At 32.5% G+C, this 23,026-nt stretch overlaps 2 protein-coding genes across 14 annotated transcripts in view; one reads left to right on the top strand and one right to left on the bottom strand.

Annotated features, from left to right (window-relative positions):
• Wdr62 (WD repeat domain 62) overlaps positions 1 to 23,026 on the top strand; it is a 227,182-nt gene that overhangs the window by 24,139 nt on the left and 180,017 nt on the right. For 7 of the 12 annotated variants that reach the window (XM_077424013.1, XM_077424021.1, XM_077424019.1 and 4 more), the window contains exon 2: positions 980 to 1,130. In XM_077424013.1, coding sequence (XP_077280139.1) covers positions 1,050 to 1,130 — 81 coding nt within the window. In that variant the 5' untranslated portion in view covers positions 980 to 1,049. Of the gene's footprint in view, positions 1 to 979; positions 1,131 to 16,364; positions 16,722 to 18,859; positions 18,924 to 19,496; positions 20,022 to 23,026 lie in introns of those variants that run through there. The other 5 variants (XM_077424018.1, XM_077424016.1, XM_077424017.1 and 2 more) reach the window with 5 other exon arrangements.
• Positions 20,028 to 23,026, bottom strand: part of LOC143907335 (uncharacterized) — a 181,526-nt gene continuing 178,527 nt past the window's right edge. For both annotated transcript variants that reach the window (XM_077424034.1, XM_077424033.1), the window contains exon 2: positions 20,028 to 21,868. In XM_077424034.1, coding sequence (XP_077280160.1) covers positions 21,166 to 21,858 — 693 coding nt within the window. In that variant the 5' untranslated portion in view covers positions 21,859 to 21,868 and the 3' untranslated portion in view covers positions 20,028 to 21,165. The remainder of the gene's footprint in view (positions 21,869 to 23,026) is intronic.

Here is a 23,026-nt window from a genome sequence, read left to right as displayed (position 1 = left end):
ATTCTCCACTCGAACCCGTGCGGGAATGAGATATTCCCGCACGCAGTGCTATACTAGCGTAAATCTAAAGTTAGCACAGCCATATAAAAAAAATGAGCAAAAAAACAAAGACTTATTTGTTTAGTGCTATTTTGTTGCTGATTTGACACTACTCTTATCACCAGAAAACTACCTCTAGTTACTCATATCTATCACAATATCTTGTCATTCAAATCTCAAGGAAAATCTTGACGTATTAATTGATTTTGAATATACGGACACCTATGATTAACACTTTTTATTGATCTAAAGTATTTTAATTTTGGTTTTTCCAAAAGCCAATATTTATTCTTTAATTTAAGTGCGGTCTAATTTTTTAGTGTACCATTGATTTGTCAATATTCAATATGCCTTGTGTGGTCGATATTATTAATGATAAAAAATCTTAGAAAAAATTGTATTATCGTTATACTTAATTATGGATCATTGTCTTCTGTTATAACTTCAGCACAATAGACCGATATTCTGCTTCTTTGAAAGTACTAACTGCAAGTCAATGCGGAATTTGCGTAGGTCGTGATCTCCCACGATCGAGACACACATTTACTCTTACTTTCGCTCAACGACTCACCACGTATGGGCTTATTATTGCTACCATCGAGAAATCTGATCCACGCGAATCTGAGGAAGTTCCGAAATATCGATTTGTCATGCTGATTTCATAGCACAGCGAATTCATTTATTATCCAGACTGTAACTTTCCGACAATCTTACTTTTTAGAATTTGCTCGAGGCGTATATTATCGTTACGTTAGACTGAAATAAATATCTATAATGTACGAATTAAATGTTAGGTAAAAACAACACGAGATAATTTATATTTGCGAATTTAATTGTATAATCTAGCAGGGAGTGACTACAGAGAAGGAATTCGCGTATCTAGTTCTTTGTGAAAGTTATATTTAACGTGAATGTTATATAAAAACAACTTTTGTTTCAGGGAATGAAATGAGATCGGAAATCTCTTTCAGGAATGGAAATCTAACGCGAGAACAGAATTTGCCGTTATAATGGAACCGTCACTCACAAGCAAGGTCCTCCGGGCCCCAAATTTAAAGAGGGGCCAAGAAAATATTAGAATACAAGATAGGGTAAGTAAATTTTGAATTTCAATATTATTCTCATCTCTCATACTATGATTCAATATTTTTATTTTTAACAAATTGAAAACGAAAATAACCGATTATCAAACAGCTCATCAAGAGACACATACTGGAAAAAAATATCTGGTTGAATTAATTGGACGTCTGGTGGAAAATGAACGAATTAGATTCTTCTTCCAATTAGGGGAGACCGGGGTTCGTTGGCACCGTTTTTACAATTTCGGCATTTGAGTTTTTAAACAACTAATTATCATGATTAAACAGTGCTAATATGATAGAGAGAACCTTTCTCTACATTTTCATGCCCGAAACGATCCTGTATACTGTATAGTTTCTTTGTAATAAGTGAAATGCGAACATGCTGCATTGTAGCCAGCTTGCCCCGATAGTGGGGCAAATTGACATATATCATGGTGTAAGTTGGCTACAGGGGCTACAAGTAAGGTTGTAGGACTAAAGTAAATGTTAAAAATTAATGAAAACGTAATAGAAAATAAAAAACATATAGCAGATATGTTCTCGATAAAGATTGTATCTTTTAAAGTTGTTTTGTAATGATCGAGCAAAATGCTGTTGTAGAAAAACAATTGTAAACTATTTCAGATATAGTTTTCTTCAATATAGTCTGTTCACCCGAGGCCCGAGGCAGTTTTGACGCGTGGTTGCGCTGCCGCGCGTGGCCGCGCGTTATCGCGAGGCAAGGTGCGACAACGCGCGCATACGTGCCTACGCGAAACGGCGTACGCGTGACGATGATACGCTTTGCGGCATTTTAGACCCATAGGGCACTCGCTGTCGCACCTTGCCTCGCGACAGCGCGCGGCTCGTGCAAACGTTAACGCGCGGCCGCAATTGCGTGGCAACCGCGCGGACGAAACGCCTCGTGTGAACACACACACACACAGGCTCATAAAAATATTAAATATAAAGCCCGGTCTACGTAGGCCACACTGGCCACAGTTCGCAAAACGCAAGACACACGCACAGTCTACATGTCAATCTAACCTCTATACACAAAGAGGTTAGATTGACATGTAGACTGTGCGTGTGTCTTCCGTTGATTACATCCATTGCAATCATCGACCGACAACTACATTCATTAATAAACATTTTACTTACATCTTCTGCTTCTCTTGCTTCTATCAGCATTGTAACGCGAATCACATGTTCGCACACGTCTCACGCGCGCGGCAACAGCAAGGTCAAGCTAAGCGTGCGCCGTGCCGTAATATGAGTCAACATGCCCCATTTCTACATATGTCAACATGTCCCATCCCTGCATGATTTTATATTTTAGTCATTTTATTATAATAAATTAATATTGTTACTCACAAAATAACATGTCGTATAGTAACAGAAACTTTTCTTTTAACTAATAATACGTTACTTAGATTTACTTCTCAAGCTGAAGAACATTAATACGATATTTTGTAACGCTCGAAAATTTACTTGCCACCTTTTGAATCAGATTTTTCTCTTTTTTTATTGTAATACTTATCTGATTTAAATAAAACTTTAGGGTAAGTACCTATGTCATAAAAGAGATATTTTGTGATAACTTTTCCATGGTATTTTTCGCAATAAATACATAAACGGAACGCAACGCCAACTTGCCTCTTGTGCCGACGAGCCCCGGTCTCTCCTAATGCAACCATAATTCCTATTAATTCAACCAGATTCTGGTAGATTCAATCAGTATTTTCTGGTAGAAAATGAACAAACCAGATTTTTTTTCAGTGCAGTTGTGTCTCGCGCCAAGTGTATATACGCGCAGCGACTCACAGATCGTATATCTATATGCGAGCCGACAAGTTGAGAGATTCATAGATTATCGAATCTCAATAACGGCTGAACCGATTAAGTTCTGAGTAGGTTCAATCGATAGCTTGGATTTGAATTACATTATTGTGATTGAATGAATACTAGCCGTCGTAATTGTATATTATTCGTATTGTCTCTTTATTAAAATTGTTTAATAGATAATTGTCGTTACGTTTTCCGTTTGTGTAACTTGTCGATCGTTTTGGTTGGACTCGGCTCGAAATTGTATGTTTCTTTTGTTTTTTTGATAATTCTATCTCTATTTATAACATATATACTCGGATCAGTCGATATTTACGTCGATTAGTGATTTCAATGTATCGCGCGATATTAACCGAACATTTAAATCTATACATATACAGGGTGGGTCGTTTTAATGTTTTCACCTAAATATCTTTTTCTACGCCTTTTATAATATGGCGCCACTTTCAAGAAATTTACTAGTTATTATTTTTCTTAAATATAAACCGGTTTTCTTTAAATATGTCGAGAGGTACATATTACCTATGCTGTGAAGTCTCCGTATAGATGTACTTTCGTAGGTTGTTTCTTACCTCATGCACATTTTTTTCTTCGTAACATCTACGCATCTGATCAATTGACTACAAAAATAATATCAAACATCACATTTTCCTAATTTCTGTGAAGTTAATGTTTTTTGGATTGTGATTCAAATTGTTTTTTTTTTTTATTATCCGAGTGTTTTTTCAAAGTGAATCTTCTTGCTTCTCACCTTGGAAATGGTTTTTTAAAGACAGTTTTCTTGCTTCTCACTATGGATGTTTATAAATACTGGTGCAAATATTCAATCAAGTTTCCATTGACAGTGGCACACTTTGTAAAATGTAATCAAAAGCTTAATTCTTGGACTTTCTACCTCTCGATATGTTTGTAGAACATTAAAATATTCCAAAATTAAACAATTGTGAAACTCGTGGAAAAATCAAAAAAATTCTGAATTAAATACATAGGGTGTGATTTGTTTCGACGAGACCTATAACTTTTATTTTAAAAAAATCGGTTTTTATTTATAAAAAATGGTGATTAGTGAATTTCTTGAAAGTGGCGCCATATTATAAAAGGCGTAGGAAAAGATATTTAGGTGAAGACATTAAAATGGCCCACCTTGTATAATAGCGTTTTTATTGTTTGTCTATGTATTCTACAAGCGGAGATATTGCGATGCAAAGTCCGAAATGTAGGTAAATATTTTGGTAAATATGCAAAAAAGGTCGAATCTCACCGATGACCTTGACCTTGACATATATTGTCAAGGTCACCCTCCTGAGTGACCTTCATAAGGTTTTAGCCGGCGGTCATTGTTTATTAAAAAGTTATAAACAAAAAAAGTTGGAAAATATAGCAGTTATTTTGAATACTAATAGACATAAATAATTGATATTTATGTAGAAATAGTATATGTATGAACGAAGGAAAATTATTTAAAGCAGAGAATTGTTGATATATTGAAAGGAAAGTTATTTAAAGTAGAGAATAGAGAGTATGTACTTTTAAAGCGTGTCAACTAACCTATGTAGGTTAGTGACGCGTTTTAAACACTTAAATACTTTTAAAGCGCGTCACTAATCTATACGCCGAAGGCGTGTCCTAAAATCAGTGAGGAGGCCCTTCCCGCCTATTTGTGTACTGTTTATACACATGTGTATAATACATGTGTATATATAATACATGTGTATAAACAGTACACAAATAGGCGGGGGAGGGGCTCGCCGCAGGCGGAGCCCCTTCGCCCGTATAATAAAACTAAACAAACTCCCAGCGTGATGCCTAACTGCTTGAATCATCTGTGTGAATATTTGTGGCAATATACAATAAACGAGCTTGTAAAACGCGCCACGAACCCATGTGACAACTCGTCTCGCGTGAAAAGTGTATGTGTGAACAATATCGACGCATATATTAATCATTATATAAGGGCGGCAGTGTGGTCTAGTGGTAGAGCGCCAGACTCGTAATCTGAGGAACCAGGTTCGAGTCCACTAGAGCCATGAAGCATGGAATGTTTTTCCGATAGCTGCGCCCCTCCGTGCAAGATAGACTCTTGTGCGGAGAAAACTGGGCTCCGTCTTTTGGAAAGAGACATTAAGCCGTTGGTCCAAAGGGTTAAAGCTAGAAGAGAAGGATAGTATTGGTAGTAGATTGCGAACCCTGCGAGGATATGCAATAAATTACGAATTTTACATGAAAAAATTTTTTTATTAATTACTATGTCTTCCAATACTCAAAATAGCTGCTATATTTTTCAACCTTTTTTGGTTTATAACTTTTTAATAAACAATGACCGCCGGCTAAAACCTTCTGAAGGTCACTCAGGAAGGTGACCTTGACAACTTATGTCAAGGTCAAGGTCATCGGTGAGGTTCGACTTTTATGCATATTTACTAATATTTTAAATTAAAATACATCATTTTTATCAACGTCCTCAAAAAATGTTTTTTTTCTAATTTTTTTAACACAATGCGGCACTAGCAAGCAAGGTTTTTCGTTAACGCTGCATTGAAAAAAATTGTTGACAATATTACCAACGACACTATGGCAAATTCCCCTCTTCCCATACTCACTTATTAATTAGGAACACCTTTGGCATTCTTTCTTCTCAAACTCTAACCTACATCTTCGAATTTTTTTTAAATAAAAAATTATAGATAATATTATAGATGCAGATTAGCATATTGTCAAATATTTCAAAAATGTAATTTCTTATATTAGTCTTTATATTTTATTTCTGCTCGTGCCTTGCGCGTTTTCACCCTCCGTTGACCCGCCATTATTAACTCTTTTTTATTTTTTTTTTTCAATTTATTTTCTTTTTTTCGAAATCATCAAAAAATTAGAAAAATTTTGGTACCGATTTCAAAAAAATCAATTCATCAATAAAAAATTATCCATTAATAAAAAATTAATTTATCCTCCAAAAATTAAAAAAATTTTAACACGACTTTTATTTTATAATATAATTCTTTAAGATTCGGTCAATTAATTCCCGAAAAATTGGAAAAATTTTGTAACCGGTTTTCAAAAAAATCGGTAACGAAAAATTATACACTATAGCATTCCCCGGGAAATTTTTACCTCTATTTCATAAGTAATTTTTTAAGATTTGATCAATTAATTGCCGAAAAATTGAAAAAATTTTGTAACTGGTTTTTTAAAAGATTGGTAACGAAAAATTACACTTTATAGCAAACCCCAGGAAATTTTACCTTTATTTCATATACAATTTTTTGAAATTTGGTCAATTAACTTCCGAGAAATTAGAAAAATTTCGTAACCGGTTTCCAAAAAAGTCGGTAACGAAAAATTATCTATAAAAATTATCCATAAAAAAATTCAGCTTGATATCTCAAAATTTACGGAAATTGGAGCAGAAATCGGAAACCCCTTTATTATTAGCAATTTTTCTATAAACTCATCGTAGCCATTTTCAAAAAATTATAAAGTTTTGAAACCGGTTTTCAAAAAATCGATTATGAAAAATTATACACATCTTTACCATCCCCGAAAAATTAGGAAAATTTGGGCATTGTTTTTAAAAAAGTAACAAAAAAATATCTAAAAAAATTCAGCTTGATATCTTAAAATTTGAGGAAATTAGAACAATCACGCACATTTTTTTTAACAAAAATCGGAAATCTTTTTTTCATTAGCAATTTTTCTAATTCTATTACATTTTTTAGTTTTTTCTACCTTTATTTTATATATAATTCTTTAAGATTCGGTCAATTAATTTCAGAAAAATTGAAAAAACTTTGTAACCGGTATCCAAAAAAATCGGTAACAAAAAATTTTGAACCGGTTTCCAAAAAGATCGGTAACAAAAAATAATACATTTTATAGCACACCCCAGAAAATTCTACCTCTACTTCATATACAATTTTTTGAGATTCGGTCAATTAATTACCGAAAAATTGGAAATTTTTCTGATACCGATTTCCCCAAAGATTGGTAACGAAAAATTATACATTTTATGGCAATTTCTGGGAAATTCTATTCTTACTTCATATATTAATTCTTTGAGTTTTGGTCAATTAATTTCCGAAAAAATTGGAAAAATTTTGTAACCGGTTTTCAAAAAAATCGGTAACGAAAAATTATACACTTTACAGCACTTCCCGGAAAATTCTACCCTTGTTTCATATATAATTCTTTGAGATTCGGTCAATTATTTCCCAAAAAATTGGAAAAATTAGAAAAACATGTTTCCAGAAAATCGAAAATTTCGGTACCAGCTTCCAAAAAGATCGGTAACAAAAAATTATACACTTTACAGCACTTTCCGGTAAATTCTATATCCTTGTTTCATATATAATTCTTTGAGATTTGGTCGATTATTTCCCGAAAAGTTAAAGAAAAAATCGGTTTCCAAATAATCGGTAACAAAAAACTACACATTGTATGGCACTCCCCGGGAAATTCTACCCCTATTTCATGTACCTTTGGTAAAAATTCGGTCTACTAACGAATGAGTAGTTCGCGGTCAGACAGACAGACATCCGGTTCTTATAGTATTCTCTCTCTCTCTCTCTCTCTCTCTCTCTCTCTCTCTCTCTCTCCTTTCTACCAGGTTAAGACTCGTTTTGGCCTTAATCATTCCGCACATTGACTACTGCTGCCTAGTCTATCATGGTCTGAGCGGAGAGCTCAGACGCCATATTACAGAGACTTGTCAATTGTTGCATCCGCTTTATTTTCAATCTTAAACGCGACGAACACATTACTTCTTACAGGCATCAGTTAGGATGGCTTTCTGTTGAAAATAGAAGGCTATACTTTCTGGGCTGCCAAACGTTTCGTATATTGCATATGCGCTCTCCTTCTTATCTGCGTGAGGATTTCACCTTCCTTGATCCGTCTTTGAGGAGGTCGGTCCGCTTTTCTGTTGCATCGGAAATTTTTCATATTTTTTCCCATAGAACAACTACCTATAGAAACTCCTTTCATCTTTCCGCTGTCTATTTTTGGCATTCTCTTCCTGACAGTGTTACCTCTGCTTCCTCAATCATTTTCTTTAAAATACTTCTGAAAGCGTACTTGCTTGCACGTGAAGTTGGATGACTGGTCTCTGGATATGGTTTTCGTCGCTTGCTAGTCTTGTCATTAGTTTATAAGTTATTTTGCGTTTAGTTCGTAGTTTCTATTCATACTGTACATATTTTGATTTTGAGTTGCGTTAGTTATGTTCGGTTATATTTCACTTATTATGCTTTATGTACATGTGCTTGAGAGAGCATGTATAATTTTGATATTTTGTATTATCCTGGTATTTGCCCCTTAGCCTATGCTTGGGCATAAATAAATAATTTCTCTCTCTCTCTCTCTCTCCCTCCCTCCCTCCCTCCCTCCCTCCCTCCCAACTTCTGTCTAAAATATTTTTTACTGCTGGGGGTCAATTATGTATTAATGTGGAACGTGGAAAGTGAAAAGTTTTATATGACTATCTCTTTTTATTTAACATCAATAGAAAGAGAGATTTTTCATTTTTCACGTTTTCACCCTAGGGGAAAAGATTCATGATTGGCCCCCTGGGCTCAATTTTACCAGTGTGAAGCTAGTGCCCAACATTAAAGAATTAAAATTTTGTTTATCTACACTATAGGTTTGTACCTTGTTTGTACCCGTTAATACTATAATTTGTTTTGTTTGTATCTAAAGGGTTAAAAGTTAGGGAGAGGTGAAAAAGCCGCCAACGCTCAACTTTATATAAGATATTTGAAAACAGTCAACGTCATTTGAAACAGCATTGTTTATATCCGTTTGTACCTCTTTCCAAATCATTTGTACCTCAAACGGTTTGCAAATAACGAAATTGTTTAACACTGCAAATAAGGGTGTTTCAGTTAATTTTTAAGATATTGGAAAACGTCGCTACACCAGGAAAAAGAAATACCAGAATCGAGAAAATGTAATTACTTGGTCTTTTGTTTTTAAAATTAAGCAATATTTTTTTATTAATGTAAGAATATTTTGATTGTCTATAGCAAATATTTATTTAAAACCAGTAATATTTTCTGTTGTAAACAAATTGCTGAATGTAAGTAAATTTTTCTAAACTTAAGAGAAGTATTTACTACTATTGTGTAATTATTGCTTTTCATTGAAGAAACATACTATTTTAAATTTTGATTTTTCTGTTTAGTACATATTTTCTAAAATCAAAATTTAAATATTCTTAAGGGCGGAGCTTCGTGTAAACAGCACTTTTTTCAAGATTTTATTACAAAGAAGTGGAAGTAATTATTGAATTCAAATAAGATACATTGTAATATTTAAGTTTTAATGTACAAGAAAAATTTTTTTTGTTGGAAAAAGAAAACAAAATGGCAACGCTACAGCTGCTTAAAGTTGGCTCCTCGAGTTTGCGCCGGGGAACGCTCAGGTCCTTGTAATTATCTGAAATCAACGAATTAAATTTTTTCCATTAAAATAAGATATTTTGTACTTCATAAACCTAAATTTAGCAAAAAAAAAAACAAAAAATGAAAAATTGTGGGGACATTTAAAAAAATTTATTTAATTTTCTGTTTTAAACAAATCGTTAAAAACTATATTTATTATAAAAATTTTAATATATTTTTAGGTTTATGAAGTATACGATACATATACAAATATCTCTACAAAGTTTCAAGTTGATTGGCCATTAACTTTTTGAGTTATATTCCCCGGCGCGAAAAAAAAGCGTTTTGAGAAAAACGCGTTTAAAGTTTTCGCTACCAAAAAGTTGTTCAGAGTGACTTATATTTACCTAGGCTTAATCTGCGATGCCAGGGCCGTAAAGTAATCCTTCTTCTTCTAGAAAAACATCTTTTGTTGCACGAGAAGTCGAAAGGTAAACGCCGAGAGCGAGTGCGCTCATGTACCTGCTTTTTATACCATTAGAGCACATCACTTTAATAACTTCTTAGGGACCTTTAGGATTTGATTTAGGTTTTGAAACTTTGGAAATATATTCTTCAGATGGTACATGAATTTTTCAAGCCATAAAAAAAATGCAAAAAAAAATTTTTGCACGAGGCTTCCCCCTTAATATTATAAATACTTGTTAGATTAACTGTAAATCTAAAGAAAGTAAACATCTAATTATTTGAAGAAAATATATTATTGTATACAGTGACTTGTATTTTCATTTTTAGTAAATATTTACTCGACAGTATTGGAATAATTAATTTACTTTGATAAAGTAATTATTACTTGAATATAGCTACTTTTTTTAGTGTAGAGAATCGTTTGTACTTATTTTAATTTTGATTGTACCTCAACCGGTTCGCAAACAGCGAATTGTTTAACATTGCAAATAAGGGTATTTTAGTCAATTTTCAAGTCAATTTGGCGAAAGTACCTCTTAGACATATTTTTAAAAGCCTGTACTTTCAGTCCTTCAGTCCTACAAACAGGTACAAACAATGCTCTTTCGATTAGCATTGGCCGTTTTCAAATATCTTAAAGTTGGGCTCTGGCGATTTTTTCACCTTCTTCTAACTTTTTAACCATTTAGGTATGTACAAATAAAACGAAATATGGTACTAACGGGTACAAATCTAGAGTGTAAATAATTTTTTAATTTTTTAATGGTGAACGCTAAAGCTTTACACCGATCTCAATTTTTGCCTAAATTGAGAAAGTAAAACGGAACATTTTGTATATAATAGTTATATGTTGTTTATTTTTTGTTGTTAAATGTACATTTAAATAAAGAATGTTCTAATTTTGTTTATAATATACAATTCTTTTATTCTCAATTTAAAATACTTGTAAGTAAGATACATGCTATAATATATCCTTAGTAAAGGATACATGCTAATTACTTACGTTAAAAAACATAGTTCTAATGACCTTAATCAATAAGAGATATACGGTGTCTCGCGGCAAGTATACGCAAAGCGAGACCGCACCGTGTATCTTTACACGACGCGACGGAGTTGCGAGTACTCGAGATTTTGGAGATTACAAGAACCAGTGAATGGATCAAGTTCTAACTAGGCTTAAAGATTTTGATATACATGTTATAAGGATGAAAATCTAGATTAACTTTATTTGATATGATTTAATTGTTGATTTTGTAATTTTGAATTATACAATTGTATATAATAGTTACATAATTATACATATACTTACATAAATGTTAAAAATGTCAGTTTTTATTTAAATCAGGCACTTCTAATATAAACCTTAATCTGTACGTATATTATCAAGGTACTGTATTGAGTGTATTGTCACTTTTTTTTTTTTTTTTTTTTTTTTTAATTGTAATTAATTATTACAAGATTTAGGGGAGAAAATTTCAATAAATATAAAAGATGTTAATTTTTTGAATGTAAATTACATACATTTTTTATTTACTTAATTTAACTCTAGTATCACAAAGAAAGCATCAGTCAATCACACAAATACATAATAATACAGAATATTTGAAAAATATCCGCGTAATCGAACGTGATCATAATTTACTATAGATTAAACCGAATGTCATGGGACAATCAATGGTACGTTCATACCGTTACAAACAACAGGAAGTGGCGCAGTTGTATGTTGCATTACGTATACATACCTTCTAACGGCAAGCAGCTAGCAGTCCACTTTGCTGCACACATTTTGGCACTGAACTAAATAAGTTATTTTGATTTGCGAATGTTTCAAGTTTGGTTATACTTTAACGATTTTTTTATAGATTGACTGTTACATTTTGAGATTTTTTTCGTATATCATCATTATCTCATTTGATATTTAGCGATTCGTGAATCGTGTAGAGCGGATGTATTATACATTTTGGAGAAAATTATGTTTTCTCTTTTTCAAAATTTTACTTTTCTCCCAGTGCTTAATTGTATATAAGAATGATAATGTTTAATGTTTAGTATTTAAGAATGCCATCACCAAACAATACATTCTCAAATGTCGTTGAGAATTAAAGATCTACAAAATTGTACTTTACACGTGTTAAAAAATCTCCATAGAATTTCTTCATTTTTTATAGTAAAATGTTTGTGATGCATGTGATAAATTATTATCTACATTATTTGTATACAAAAATAACGCTTTTCATAAAAACATAATAGATATACTTTCTAAAAAATGAATATTTATTTTTCGTATATGATACGATATGTAATAAGAATATATTTAGAGTCGTCTATTTATCAATTCTGCGTGCATTCTGCAATAAATTAACACTTTAGGAGCTAATGGATTAATACTTTAATCTGCAGCGAACAAATCTATTTGTGCGCATGACCAAAAATGCTTTTATAAAATTATTGTAATTTTAATATTTTAAAGTATGCAATCATAAACTTTTGTAAAAGCCATCTTAAGGAAATTTTACATATTAGCAAATATAAATAATAATTAATTTATAATTTTTGGTTCCATACAGTTCCATATCTTTTAACGAATGTGCTGTATGTAGGGGAAAGTAGGAGAATATCCCGAGTGGAAATCTAACCTCGCCGGCATCCAGTTACCAACTAGCCAATACAGTTTCAATATCACCCCTGTCCAGTAATGTAACGCTTAGTTGTCTCATAGCGAGGTTAGAAAAACTATCTAGTTACTAGATAGCATTGTTAGGCAGCTACTAGACAATTTTAAAAATATATAGAAAACATAATTTTTTTAATTTTATTAATTGTTGCATTTTTGCTACATATTTGTGATAATTCCTGAGAATTAAAAATTTTGTTATAATATTATATATTAAATTTTGTTAGTTAAAATTTCCATTTACCGAAGGGGATTCGAACCTAGTATAGACTGCTGTTGCTGCTGATGAGTTCGACAGTCGTTCACTCTATCCACTACGCTATCGAGTATTAGTAATAATTCAATTTTAAATTCTCCTTATATGTTATACCGTAATATAAAATGCAAACCTGAAATTTTTTTGAATTGCTAAACAATACTTAATACTTTAAATACTCAATACTGGGTGGTAGCCTAGCGCCAGCATGATAGTTATGAAAAAACTATTCAAGAATGACATAACCTCACTGTTCGAATGCTAACAAATTTTTAATTGGTAGTGGCTAGACAACGGCTGCGGCTAATTTTTTTAGCTGTAAAATCAGATTGGCTAGATCAATTTTCACTCAGGTTGCTCTGAGTACACAAAAGTTAGCTATCCTATTAATTAATTAATATAAATCATATAGGTCTTAATTCTTCTCAAAATCACTTTCCAATATAATATAGAATGACAGTTGTGAAGACGCTATCAAGAATAACATAACCTCACTTTTCGAATGCTAACAAATTTTTAATTACTAGTGGCTGAACAACGGCTGGCTAATTTTTTGAAAGTTTCTAGCGCCATCTATTCTAATATTTACCGTGCATTAAACTTTGCCAGACAGAAAGCCATGAATAGTGTACAAATTGAACAAATATAGTAGGAACACTTTTAAAGGTTCCATCACCCAACCACAACCTACAACGAGCCAGAATCTTCAAGTTTTCCGCAGTACTAAAAATTAGGCATCGATCTTTGCCACCGTTATCGTAAGAATTTGTCACCCTTCAAAGTTTGCGTAAAAACCTCTGGTAATATTAGGCTCTCGCGTGAATCGGGATTTGGCAACTGAGGAATAATTTTTGCTCGAGATCGCTGTACCGTCCGAGCAAGGGCATAAGTAGACGGGAGTTCAGCAGCCGCACCGACAGACACGTTCGAAGTAACAGCAGCAACGACGGCACTCGTACTCGCATCCGACTGCATAGCTCGTTTCTTCAAATTTTCAATGGTTTTTCGTGCTTCCACTTTTGACCCCTCAGCGGCATGATTATGCTCCGTTTTCTCTAATATTTTTCTTATAATATGTCAAACAGCTTTTGCAATCTTAATACCACTACAAACAGAAAAAACACAATAAAATGTCACGTACCGGAACGTGTTTTTGAGCTCGTATGAATTTGCCCACGACAATTACGGTACAGTTCTTATATTCTACGCAACGCCACGAAACGTTCGATGTGGTTTCACGAACGATGGAATACACAAAACCATTGTGTACGAAAAGAGGATTTCCCTTTTGACTAGTTACAAATTGCAGAGGCATAGCTACAGCCGAACTGCTCTGACACACGATCGAATGCTTACTAATAAACAGCCCGAACATATTACAACACTTTGCAGACACTGATGCACGATGGAATACAGTCCACTACAAGACTACGTGAAACTCAATATTTCATATTTTCTGAGATATTTTGTCGAAAATATTGTGTCGGAGAAATATTTCGACGTGAGATATTTTCCCGAGTTATTTTGTCGAAGATATTTAGTCGTAAATATTTAGTCGTGCTACCCTCGAAATCTATATGTTGTGTGGACTCGCCATTAAGACTGTAAACGCGGCTTATGGTGACCACGTAACCAACAGAGTCTATAGTGAGGTTATCTGCCATATTATGATTCTTATCGAGGCAATGTGTTTTTAGAGGTCAAAAGTAAAATTTTTGCGCGTCGAAAATTTGTAATATCTTAAATATTATTGTGTCTCCGAATCTCAAAGTAAGTGATTCTAAAGAATAAATGCATGCTGAACACGAATCCAGTGAAGTTTTTTTATTTTCATTGATTTCTAATATTTTATGAGCGACCGAACTTGAAACTTGTGTCCGGAGCGAAGTCGTCACCAAGCTATATTATGGAGACTTCGGGCGAAAATCAAAGTCAAAGAAGCAGCAGTGGTCGGATTCCGGCGAGATAATATGTGGATGATACGTGCTGCGTGTGCTCAGAGATGACAGAATAGAGCTGACGAGAAACATGCGAACGTAGAGCACATAAATGTGTGCGCTTTTCTTGTAATTATTTTCCGCCATCGTGTTTTTAATTAGGTAATGTTTCCATTTTTTTATTAAAAAATAATAAAATGTATCCTATCATTTTCCATGATTGGAATTATGAATTTTCATTTAAAATTCAGTTTGAGAATGGAGTGACGACTCCGCCCCGGCAATTTTGACATTTCAATTTTTGCACTTTTATTGTTTTCACTCTATACCAGTTGAACAAAGCGACGTAGACCAAAAATGTCCGTATAAATTTTGTAGCCAAGGGTTCACTCTTTACAACGGTATACCACATTTTACTAAAATTATTTGTTTTGTTAAAAATCGGCACCAAAAAAATAGTGACGATTTTGCCCCGGTTTCCCTTATATGCGTTTTGTTGGTAACATATATTACGTTCATATAAAGTGTACAATTTTATGCGTTTTGTCGATGAAATGTTAAATTATATACAAGTTGTTTTTGAGCCTAGCAATGGACACTTAAATCCATTCAGATGATGTCCCTGGACGATGAAATTTGGACGCACGTAGGTGGTGACGATTTACATTTAGTGACCTTCGACGATTGAGGAGATAAGTGAGCAGCCTACGTAATGTTTCAATATGAGCCAAATCTTATGATAATTGATTTTATGTGTACAATAGTTGAACCTTTTTAGGTTTGACTTTTTTGGAGAATTGATGCATATTTTATTCATTTATTTTTAAAAGTTTTTGTGATTGTTGCAAAATTAAGTCAAAACATAAAAGTTTAAAATGACGGATCCATGCAATATGACAAATATAAAATATCAAATTTTAATAAAATTGTATTATAGGGGAATATATATTATTTTTTGTTATGGAGAAATGTATAATATTTTATTTTTTATGAAACTTTCGGTAATATGTTTTAATACATAATAATCCTACATCGCACACTTCTTTTCTCGATACCTTTGAAATTACTCATATGATAATGTCTACGTCAAAACATGAAAATTATGTATAGAGATAATTAAGATTCAAAAGTTTTCAGTTTAATTTATCACGCGCACATCTGTAAGTATATTATTCAATAGCATTTTTCCAATAATTATTTCTCAATAATTATTTCTCTTATCATTGAAATATCTATGCGCGTTTATATGTATATTATGTTTGTAACATTTCACGATTATTCCGAGAACTTAACGATTTTATTTGACAAGTAATTTAGTCTTATATTTTACAATTGTATTTATAACAATATTTTTTAGTTAAAGTTTAAATAATTCTCTTTAAAATGAGCTTAAGTTGATCTTTAATAGCTTTGTATTTACCAGAGATACGATTTTTTAAACATATGTCGGGACATATATGTCTCGCTAGACTTTAAAAATTTAAGAGGATTCTGGTAATTTTGGTGAGATGCAATATGAATAACTTCCTTACTATTATATACATATATCATGCGCACGCTAACACGCACGTAGTATTACATATACTAGAAAGGCACGTGACGGAACACGCGCGTAATATGGAAAAAGTGCAGTCGTAAGTATCGCAGGTAGACGTGAGAATGAGTGGGGATTACACATAGTCGAACGGCAGAACCGTTGGGGTACCTCAGTACAGAGTTGGACGTCCGTCGTCACTCTTACTCGTCGTCTTTTTTCGTTTAGTTTCTCTTGTTCTTTTGGTGCAATAGATGCGGAAATTTCATTGTTTTTCAACATTAGCTATAGGATTTAAAATCGCACCGATAATAAGTGTCAAGTGTTTTCCGAACAAAGTGATTTTTTGTTGTGGAGATAGAAAATGCGTCGAAAAGATGAAGGAACAATCACAAACGGTGACTGTGATAATAAATTAAAAATTTGTGCCGGTTGAATTTTAATTTAGCAATAATAACGGATGAATTCACGAATGCAAAAACGATCGTAGGGATGCACGTAAAGGAAATATTATGAGTTTATCGATACATACAGTAAGGAGTACACATTTTTCATACATTTTTTAAATCTAAACCGAAGTATAACTGAGAAGACACCAATGAGTATTTTTTCAGACGTTTAAAATGAACGTGTTTATACTGTTTATGTAAACGTGTGAACACTTTTTAAGCTCCATATTTGCGCGTAATAAAAGCAGATAACAGTAAACTATTGTTTTTACTAGGCGATGCCGACCGCGCACTTATGTTTTATAAATATTTTATTATATTTATTAATATCTTACTTTACATCTGCTATTTTGCGAAGTGCTTTTTTCTTAAATAAACAGTAAGTTTTGTCTTGATTTTCGGAAGTGTTAAAAATAAAAATATTAATTGTATATTTGTGTAAAAATTAAATGTATATATTAATAGCCTGTATAAAACATTATTCACAAATGCACAGTTCTATAAAGCTTAAAAGTATTAAAAGTATATTAAAAGAATATATCAAAATAGGCAATGTTTGAGATTTTTCTTTGTTAAATAAAAAACCTGGAAACTTGTAGTTTTGCATATATATTTGCTAGTTGATTATTATTTCTACTGCGTTATATACATATATATATATATATATATATATATATATATATATATAACTAAGATTTATTTAAATATAAGGTGCACGAAATGTTTCTCGATGATTGCTGATATTTCAAAAACTAATGACTCGATTATAACTTCAAATTTTATATACCTATACATATTTTATATATGTCTTTCTTTAATTCCTACCAAAATTATAAAAATACCATTAATATTTCAATTTTTTGTATAACAATTTAAAGTAAGAAAAAGTGATAAAAATTTATATTTTTTTTAACATGCCATTTCTTTTTGCTTATCTGTTTATGGAAAATCGAGGTGATCAAGAGACAAAAACTTATTGATTAAAATAAACCACACATTGCATCTTACATTTTAACAAATAGGGGAGCAGACCGGGGCGAAGTCGTTACTATTTTTTTGGTGCCGATTTTTAACAACAAAACAAATAATTTTAGTATACGAAAAGGTGCAAAAATTGAAATGTCAAAATTGCCGGGGCGGAGTCATCACTCCATTCTTGGATCGAATTTTAAATGAAAATTCATAAATCTGATCTTGAAAAATGAGAGGATACATTTTATTAATTATTTTTTAATAGAAAAATGAAAACATTAATTAAAAACACGATGGCGGAAAATAATTACAAGAAAAGCGCACACACTTATGTGCTCTATACGCTCGCACATTTCTCGTCAGCTCTATTCTGTCATCTCTGAGCAGACGGAGCACATATTATCCAAGTCCTCGCCGGAATCCGCCCACTGCTGCTTTTTTGACTTTGATTTTCGCCGGAAGCCTCCATGATATGGCTTGGTGACGACTTTTCCGGACTCAAGTTTCAAGTTTGGTCGCTCATAAAATATTAGAAATCAATGAAAAGAAAAAAAAACTGCTGGATTCGTGTTCAGCATGCATTACTCTTTAGAATCACTTTTACTTTGAGATTCGGAGACACAATAATATTTAAGATATTACAAATTTTCGACGCGCAAAAAATTTTACTTTTAACCTCCGAAAACACGTTTACCTTGATAAGAATCACAACATAACACATAATTTTACTAAACTCCGTTGGTTACGTGGGCATCATAACCCGTGTTTACGCAGTATTAAACGCGAGTTCACACATCAATTCATACAGATTTCGAGATAATTGCTGCAACAACGACTCCGCTCCGATGACGACTTTACCCTGGTCTCCCTTATATTAATTATTTTTGTATAAAATGCAGTGGAAGTGATTATAAAGCAGTAAACAATATATATACAAAACTAAAAGTTTCTAGGTTTTTTGTTTATAAAAAAATTCCTAAAATTACTTTATTTTTAGGTACTTTTGAGCAAATACCGCTTTAAAGGGGTGAAAAATATCTAATTTTTTGTTATATATATTTTTTTTTTTAATGTTTTCACTTGTAGAAATATATTATGTTTAATTATTGTATATGCGCGATACATGCGCATACATCGTGCATATGCATGATCATGAAGCGTGACGTAATTGAAGAAAGAATGATAATATGTGTAATATGTATATATGTATAAGAATGATAATAGTATCATGAATATTTTGCCTTTGGGAGGTTTTGCAATAAGCCGCGAACGTGCATCCTTTAAAATTTTATGAAAGAAATATGCCTCGGGAAGGTAGGCAGTATTTTTTGTCATTAAAATGTTTTTTAATATATTTTTTCTGAGTGAAGAGAGATTTCGATAACTTTGATGATGCGATGATTTTTGAGAATATTCTAAATGTTGGAATTAATGATATATAAATCAAATGTCAAAATGTGGTAAAATAGAGCAAATACTGGAGTTATAATTAATCGACAGTTAGAATTATTTTAATGGAATTAGAATTAATTTTATATTATTGTTAATCATTGTTCAAATGTATTGCACATTAAATATTATATTACAGTAAAATATTGATCAACAAAGATCAGATCCGATCAGATTGTGCAAAATTTTATTTTAGATTTACAATACAACTTTATTGACAGATATTTTTGCGAGAGATTTTTATATTAATTTTTATTATATATAATATCTATAATGATGTTTTTATATTTGAAGATATTACGATCGGAAATTTGCTACGTCTGTTTTTTACAAAAACATAGTTGAAAATATTAGTTATTATGTCGTATCATCAAAAAATGAAAATCAGAATTGTAAGAACTTGATTTACAGATCTTTTATCTAAAATCTAAAAGAAAAACGAAATAGTATTATCGCAGTAATTTATTGTAAAACTTATCTACACTTTTAAAATCGATTCACATATATGTTCGTGTCTCTACTATTTCAAACATTAAATTATATAAAATGTCTTTGAGAACTCGATAAACTGACGTAAGTGAAAAGTTGAAATTCAAAGTGTTATGTGCGTGAAAATTAAGGATTCTGGTGTGGCTGTGGCAGTTAATAATGAAGCTTCATCGAAACTGATAAGCTCGGAAACGACAATAGTTGGGATATATGATCATCGCGAGATACTTGGTGATTGAAAAATTACTTTGCACACGAGAAACGTGAAATTACTACGCGTCTTTTAGTGCGTATTAAAAAACAATGGAAAAAATCGTGTAGATGTGTGGACTAAGAGCAGACGAGAAGCAGAAAGAGGAGGAAAAGAGAGAAAGAGATACATATATATTCGCGATATTTTGAAAAATGGCTTTAATAATACCTAGGAACAATTCACTCATTGTACGCGACAAGGAAACTGTTCCAGCATACGACGTACGTAATGGTCACATACATACACGGTTTCCTTTTATGATTATCGTATTGCCATGTTGGCGCAGGTGTAGCTTTGTATAACGCACTTTGAAAATCAATTATTTCATCGCACAAAAAATTTCACATTAACGCTAATAACATAGTGCTAACGATTAATAAATCTAATAAATTTAACGAGCATAGATCGTAACAGTCGCTATTGTGATTCTATTGTACAGGATAGGTCAAAAGTATGGGTACAGTCGAATATTAATATCTCGAAAACATTGGATTTTAGAAAAAAATGTTTCAGACAAAAATTGTAGGATTTAAAAAGATCTACTTACTGACTTTATTAATTTGATCTTAAGCATCCTTAAGCATTCTTAAGGTCAAGGTAGAGTCACTTTAAATTTTTTAAATTGGACCCTTTATTTTTTATTGCATATTCTTGTCAAAACTTTGTCAAGACATTTTTCAAGATCCACTTAAGATTAAACTGATAAGGTCAGTAAATAGATCTTTTTGAACCCTACAACTTTTGTCTAAAACATTTTTGTTCTAAACTGCATTGTTTACGAGATATTTGACTGTACCCATACTTTTGACCCACCTTGTATAATGTAAAAAATAATTACATAATAAATAATATTAAAGTAATATATAAAAAAATATAATATGCAATATAAATGATATTAAAAATATAATAAGTGCAGTAAAGAGAATATATGATTGATTTTTATATAACGTTAGATTATATTCTTATAATAACTTATTATAATATTGTATTTACATATATGTTCTTCCTTTCTTTGCTATAATCATGATCATGAGGAGACAAAACTTAATTCAAGATTGTTTTGATTAATTGCACACAATTACTCGTAAAATTAATCAAAGATTTCAAAAATTTCTTAATTGTATGTATGATTAGTTTATTGCCTTTTCCTTGTAAGTAGGGCTTACAAGGCGTTTTTGAGATTAACGTACCCAAACCTCTTACAACACATTCCCGTATTACCTGGCCACACATTTGCGACCTCACAATCATTATTTTCCCCCTCCCTCCCCGTACCCCTCTTCGCCCCTCTTCCTCTTTCTTTGCTTCCTCCGAGTTGTGTTCTTCTGTCTTCCTTCTTCCTGTCACGGCTCCTTCCTACTTGGCCTACTCTCTTTTCCTCTTATCCTCCTTTTCCTCGTCAGAGGTCATGAGGAGCTTCTCCTTCATCTCTTTGGAGATCTCATTTTCCTCGGATCTTCCTGTGCTCCTGCAATCTTCGCTCCTCCTTTCTAGTCTTCTTTCTTTCTTTTTTCTTTCCCTATCCCTCCTCTCCACCGACTTGTCCTCATCCATCTTCACTCCTATTCTGTTCCCCGCTCTCCTCCTTGCCTCCAGCACCCGCCATTTTTTCTCCTTATCCTCCAGCCTCACTAATATCGTCAACCAGGCTCCTTTCTGGCCAATCACTCTCACCTCTCTTATCTCCACTTTCACTTTCAAACCATCTGTGAATAGCTCCTTTACCTTCTCCCAATTTGATTCCTTCCCTTTCCATTTCTTCTTCTTGATCCTTATTATCACATTTTTCTTTCTCATTTCTTCATCGTTTCTTCCTTCTTCCCCTGCCCACCATTTCTTTTTCCCTGCCCTTTTTTCACTATCATCCCTCTTCCTTTTTCCTCCGTTTTGCTCCATTCTTTCCACCTTTCTTTTCAGTCTCTTCATCTCCTCCTCCAGCTCCTCTATCTTCTCATTCTTCCTTTTACCATCCTCTTTCACCTCCCTCAGCATCTTCTTTACTTTTTCTTCCACAATCTTTTCCACCGCTTCTATTATTCTTTTTCCTTTGCACTCCATCTTGGATTATCTGTAACATGTAACATGTACTTTATATTATTCTCCTCTCCTTTTTTCTACTTTTTTATCCCTCCCCCTTCTCTCTCCCTTCTCCCCCTTCTCCCTTTTTATCCTTACCCTACTTCTTATTCCCCACTCTCCCCTTTTTCTTCCATTCTTTTCCCCTCTATTTCCATCATCCATTCCTCACCTCCCTCTTCCTCATCTAGCACCCACCCTACCGCTTCCTGCCAACTTCCACTTCCTGCTTTCCATCTTTTACATTCTTCCCATATATGCTCCCACGTTTCCTCCCTATATCACACATCCTACATTTCTTCTTCTTTTCCCCTTCCCAGTACCTGCTCTCTCTCATCTCATTCCCTAGTCTAATTCTTAATTGTTGTTACTATTATAAAAAAAAGGAAAATACATAAGAGAAATTTTTTATAGCTTATACATTAATAGGATATATATAATGTATATAAAAAATATATAAAATAAAATGTATCTTTAAAATAATATTTTTTCAAATAGTTTTTTGAATTGTTTGAACCATTTAATCTATTTTGTTAGTTTCAATATTAATCAAAGGTTTTAAAATATTTAATTAAGTTTTAATTGGCTTTATATTTATTTATATTTTATATTGACTGTGTGTGTTTCCTACTGCTTTTTTTATATTAACTGAACAATTGCGCATCACGATAGATAAAACCGTTGAGTCTAATGAACAGCGATTAATTACGACCGCACTCAAGAAACTTGGAAAAGAACAGTGCTACGGATCCAATTATTTTTTCAGAGATGATAAATGATAAGAGACGGGTTCCAGAATGTTCATGCATCTCAAGTATAAACATCGTATAGACAATGCGCAATCGCGCTGTTTATATTCCGTTATATATCTTCTTTATTATGTCAAGTTATAACAGTCTGCTAAGATGCTATATAATGCGAAACCGTTCTTTAATAGAAAATACTTTTTCCCGTGAGGCATCTTTTTACGAATGTAATATGTGCGTGCGAACATGCATACTTAATATTTTGATTTAGATAAATTTTCACGTCCAAAGATTACCGTTTTAATTTTGAGATAATTGCATTCCAGAATTAAATTTGCATTTACTTCTTTTTATTTATTTGTACTATTAAATTTACATTTTCTTTTTTCTGTATATTTTTACTA

Source organism: Temnothorax americanus, unplaced genomic scaffold (genome assembly GCF_048541705.1).
Source record: "Temnothorax americanus isolate GAGA-0224 unplaced genomic scaffold, ASM4854170v1 Scaffold8, whole genome shotgun sequence".
NCBI classification, from domain to species: domain Eukaryota; kingdom Metazoa; phylum Arthropoda; class Insecta; order Hymenoptera; family Formicidae; genus Temnothorax; species Temnothorax americanus.
The sequence above is the reverse complement of the archived record's forward strand: the minus strand, read 5'-3'. Positions and strand labels throughout refer to the sequence as shown.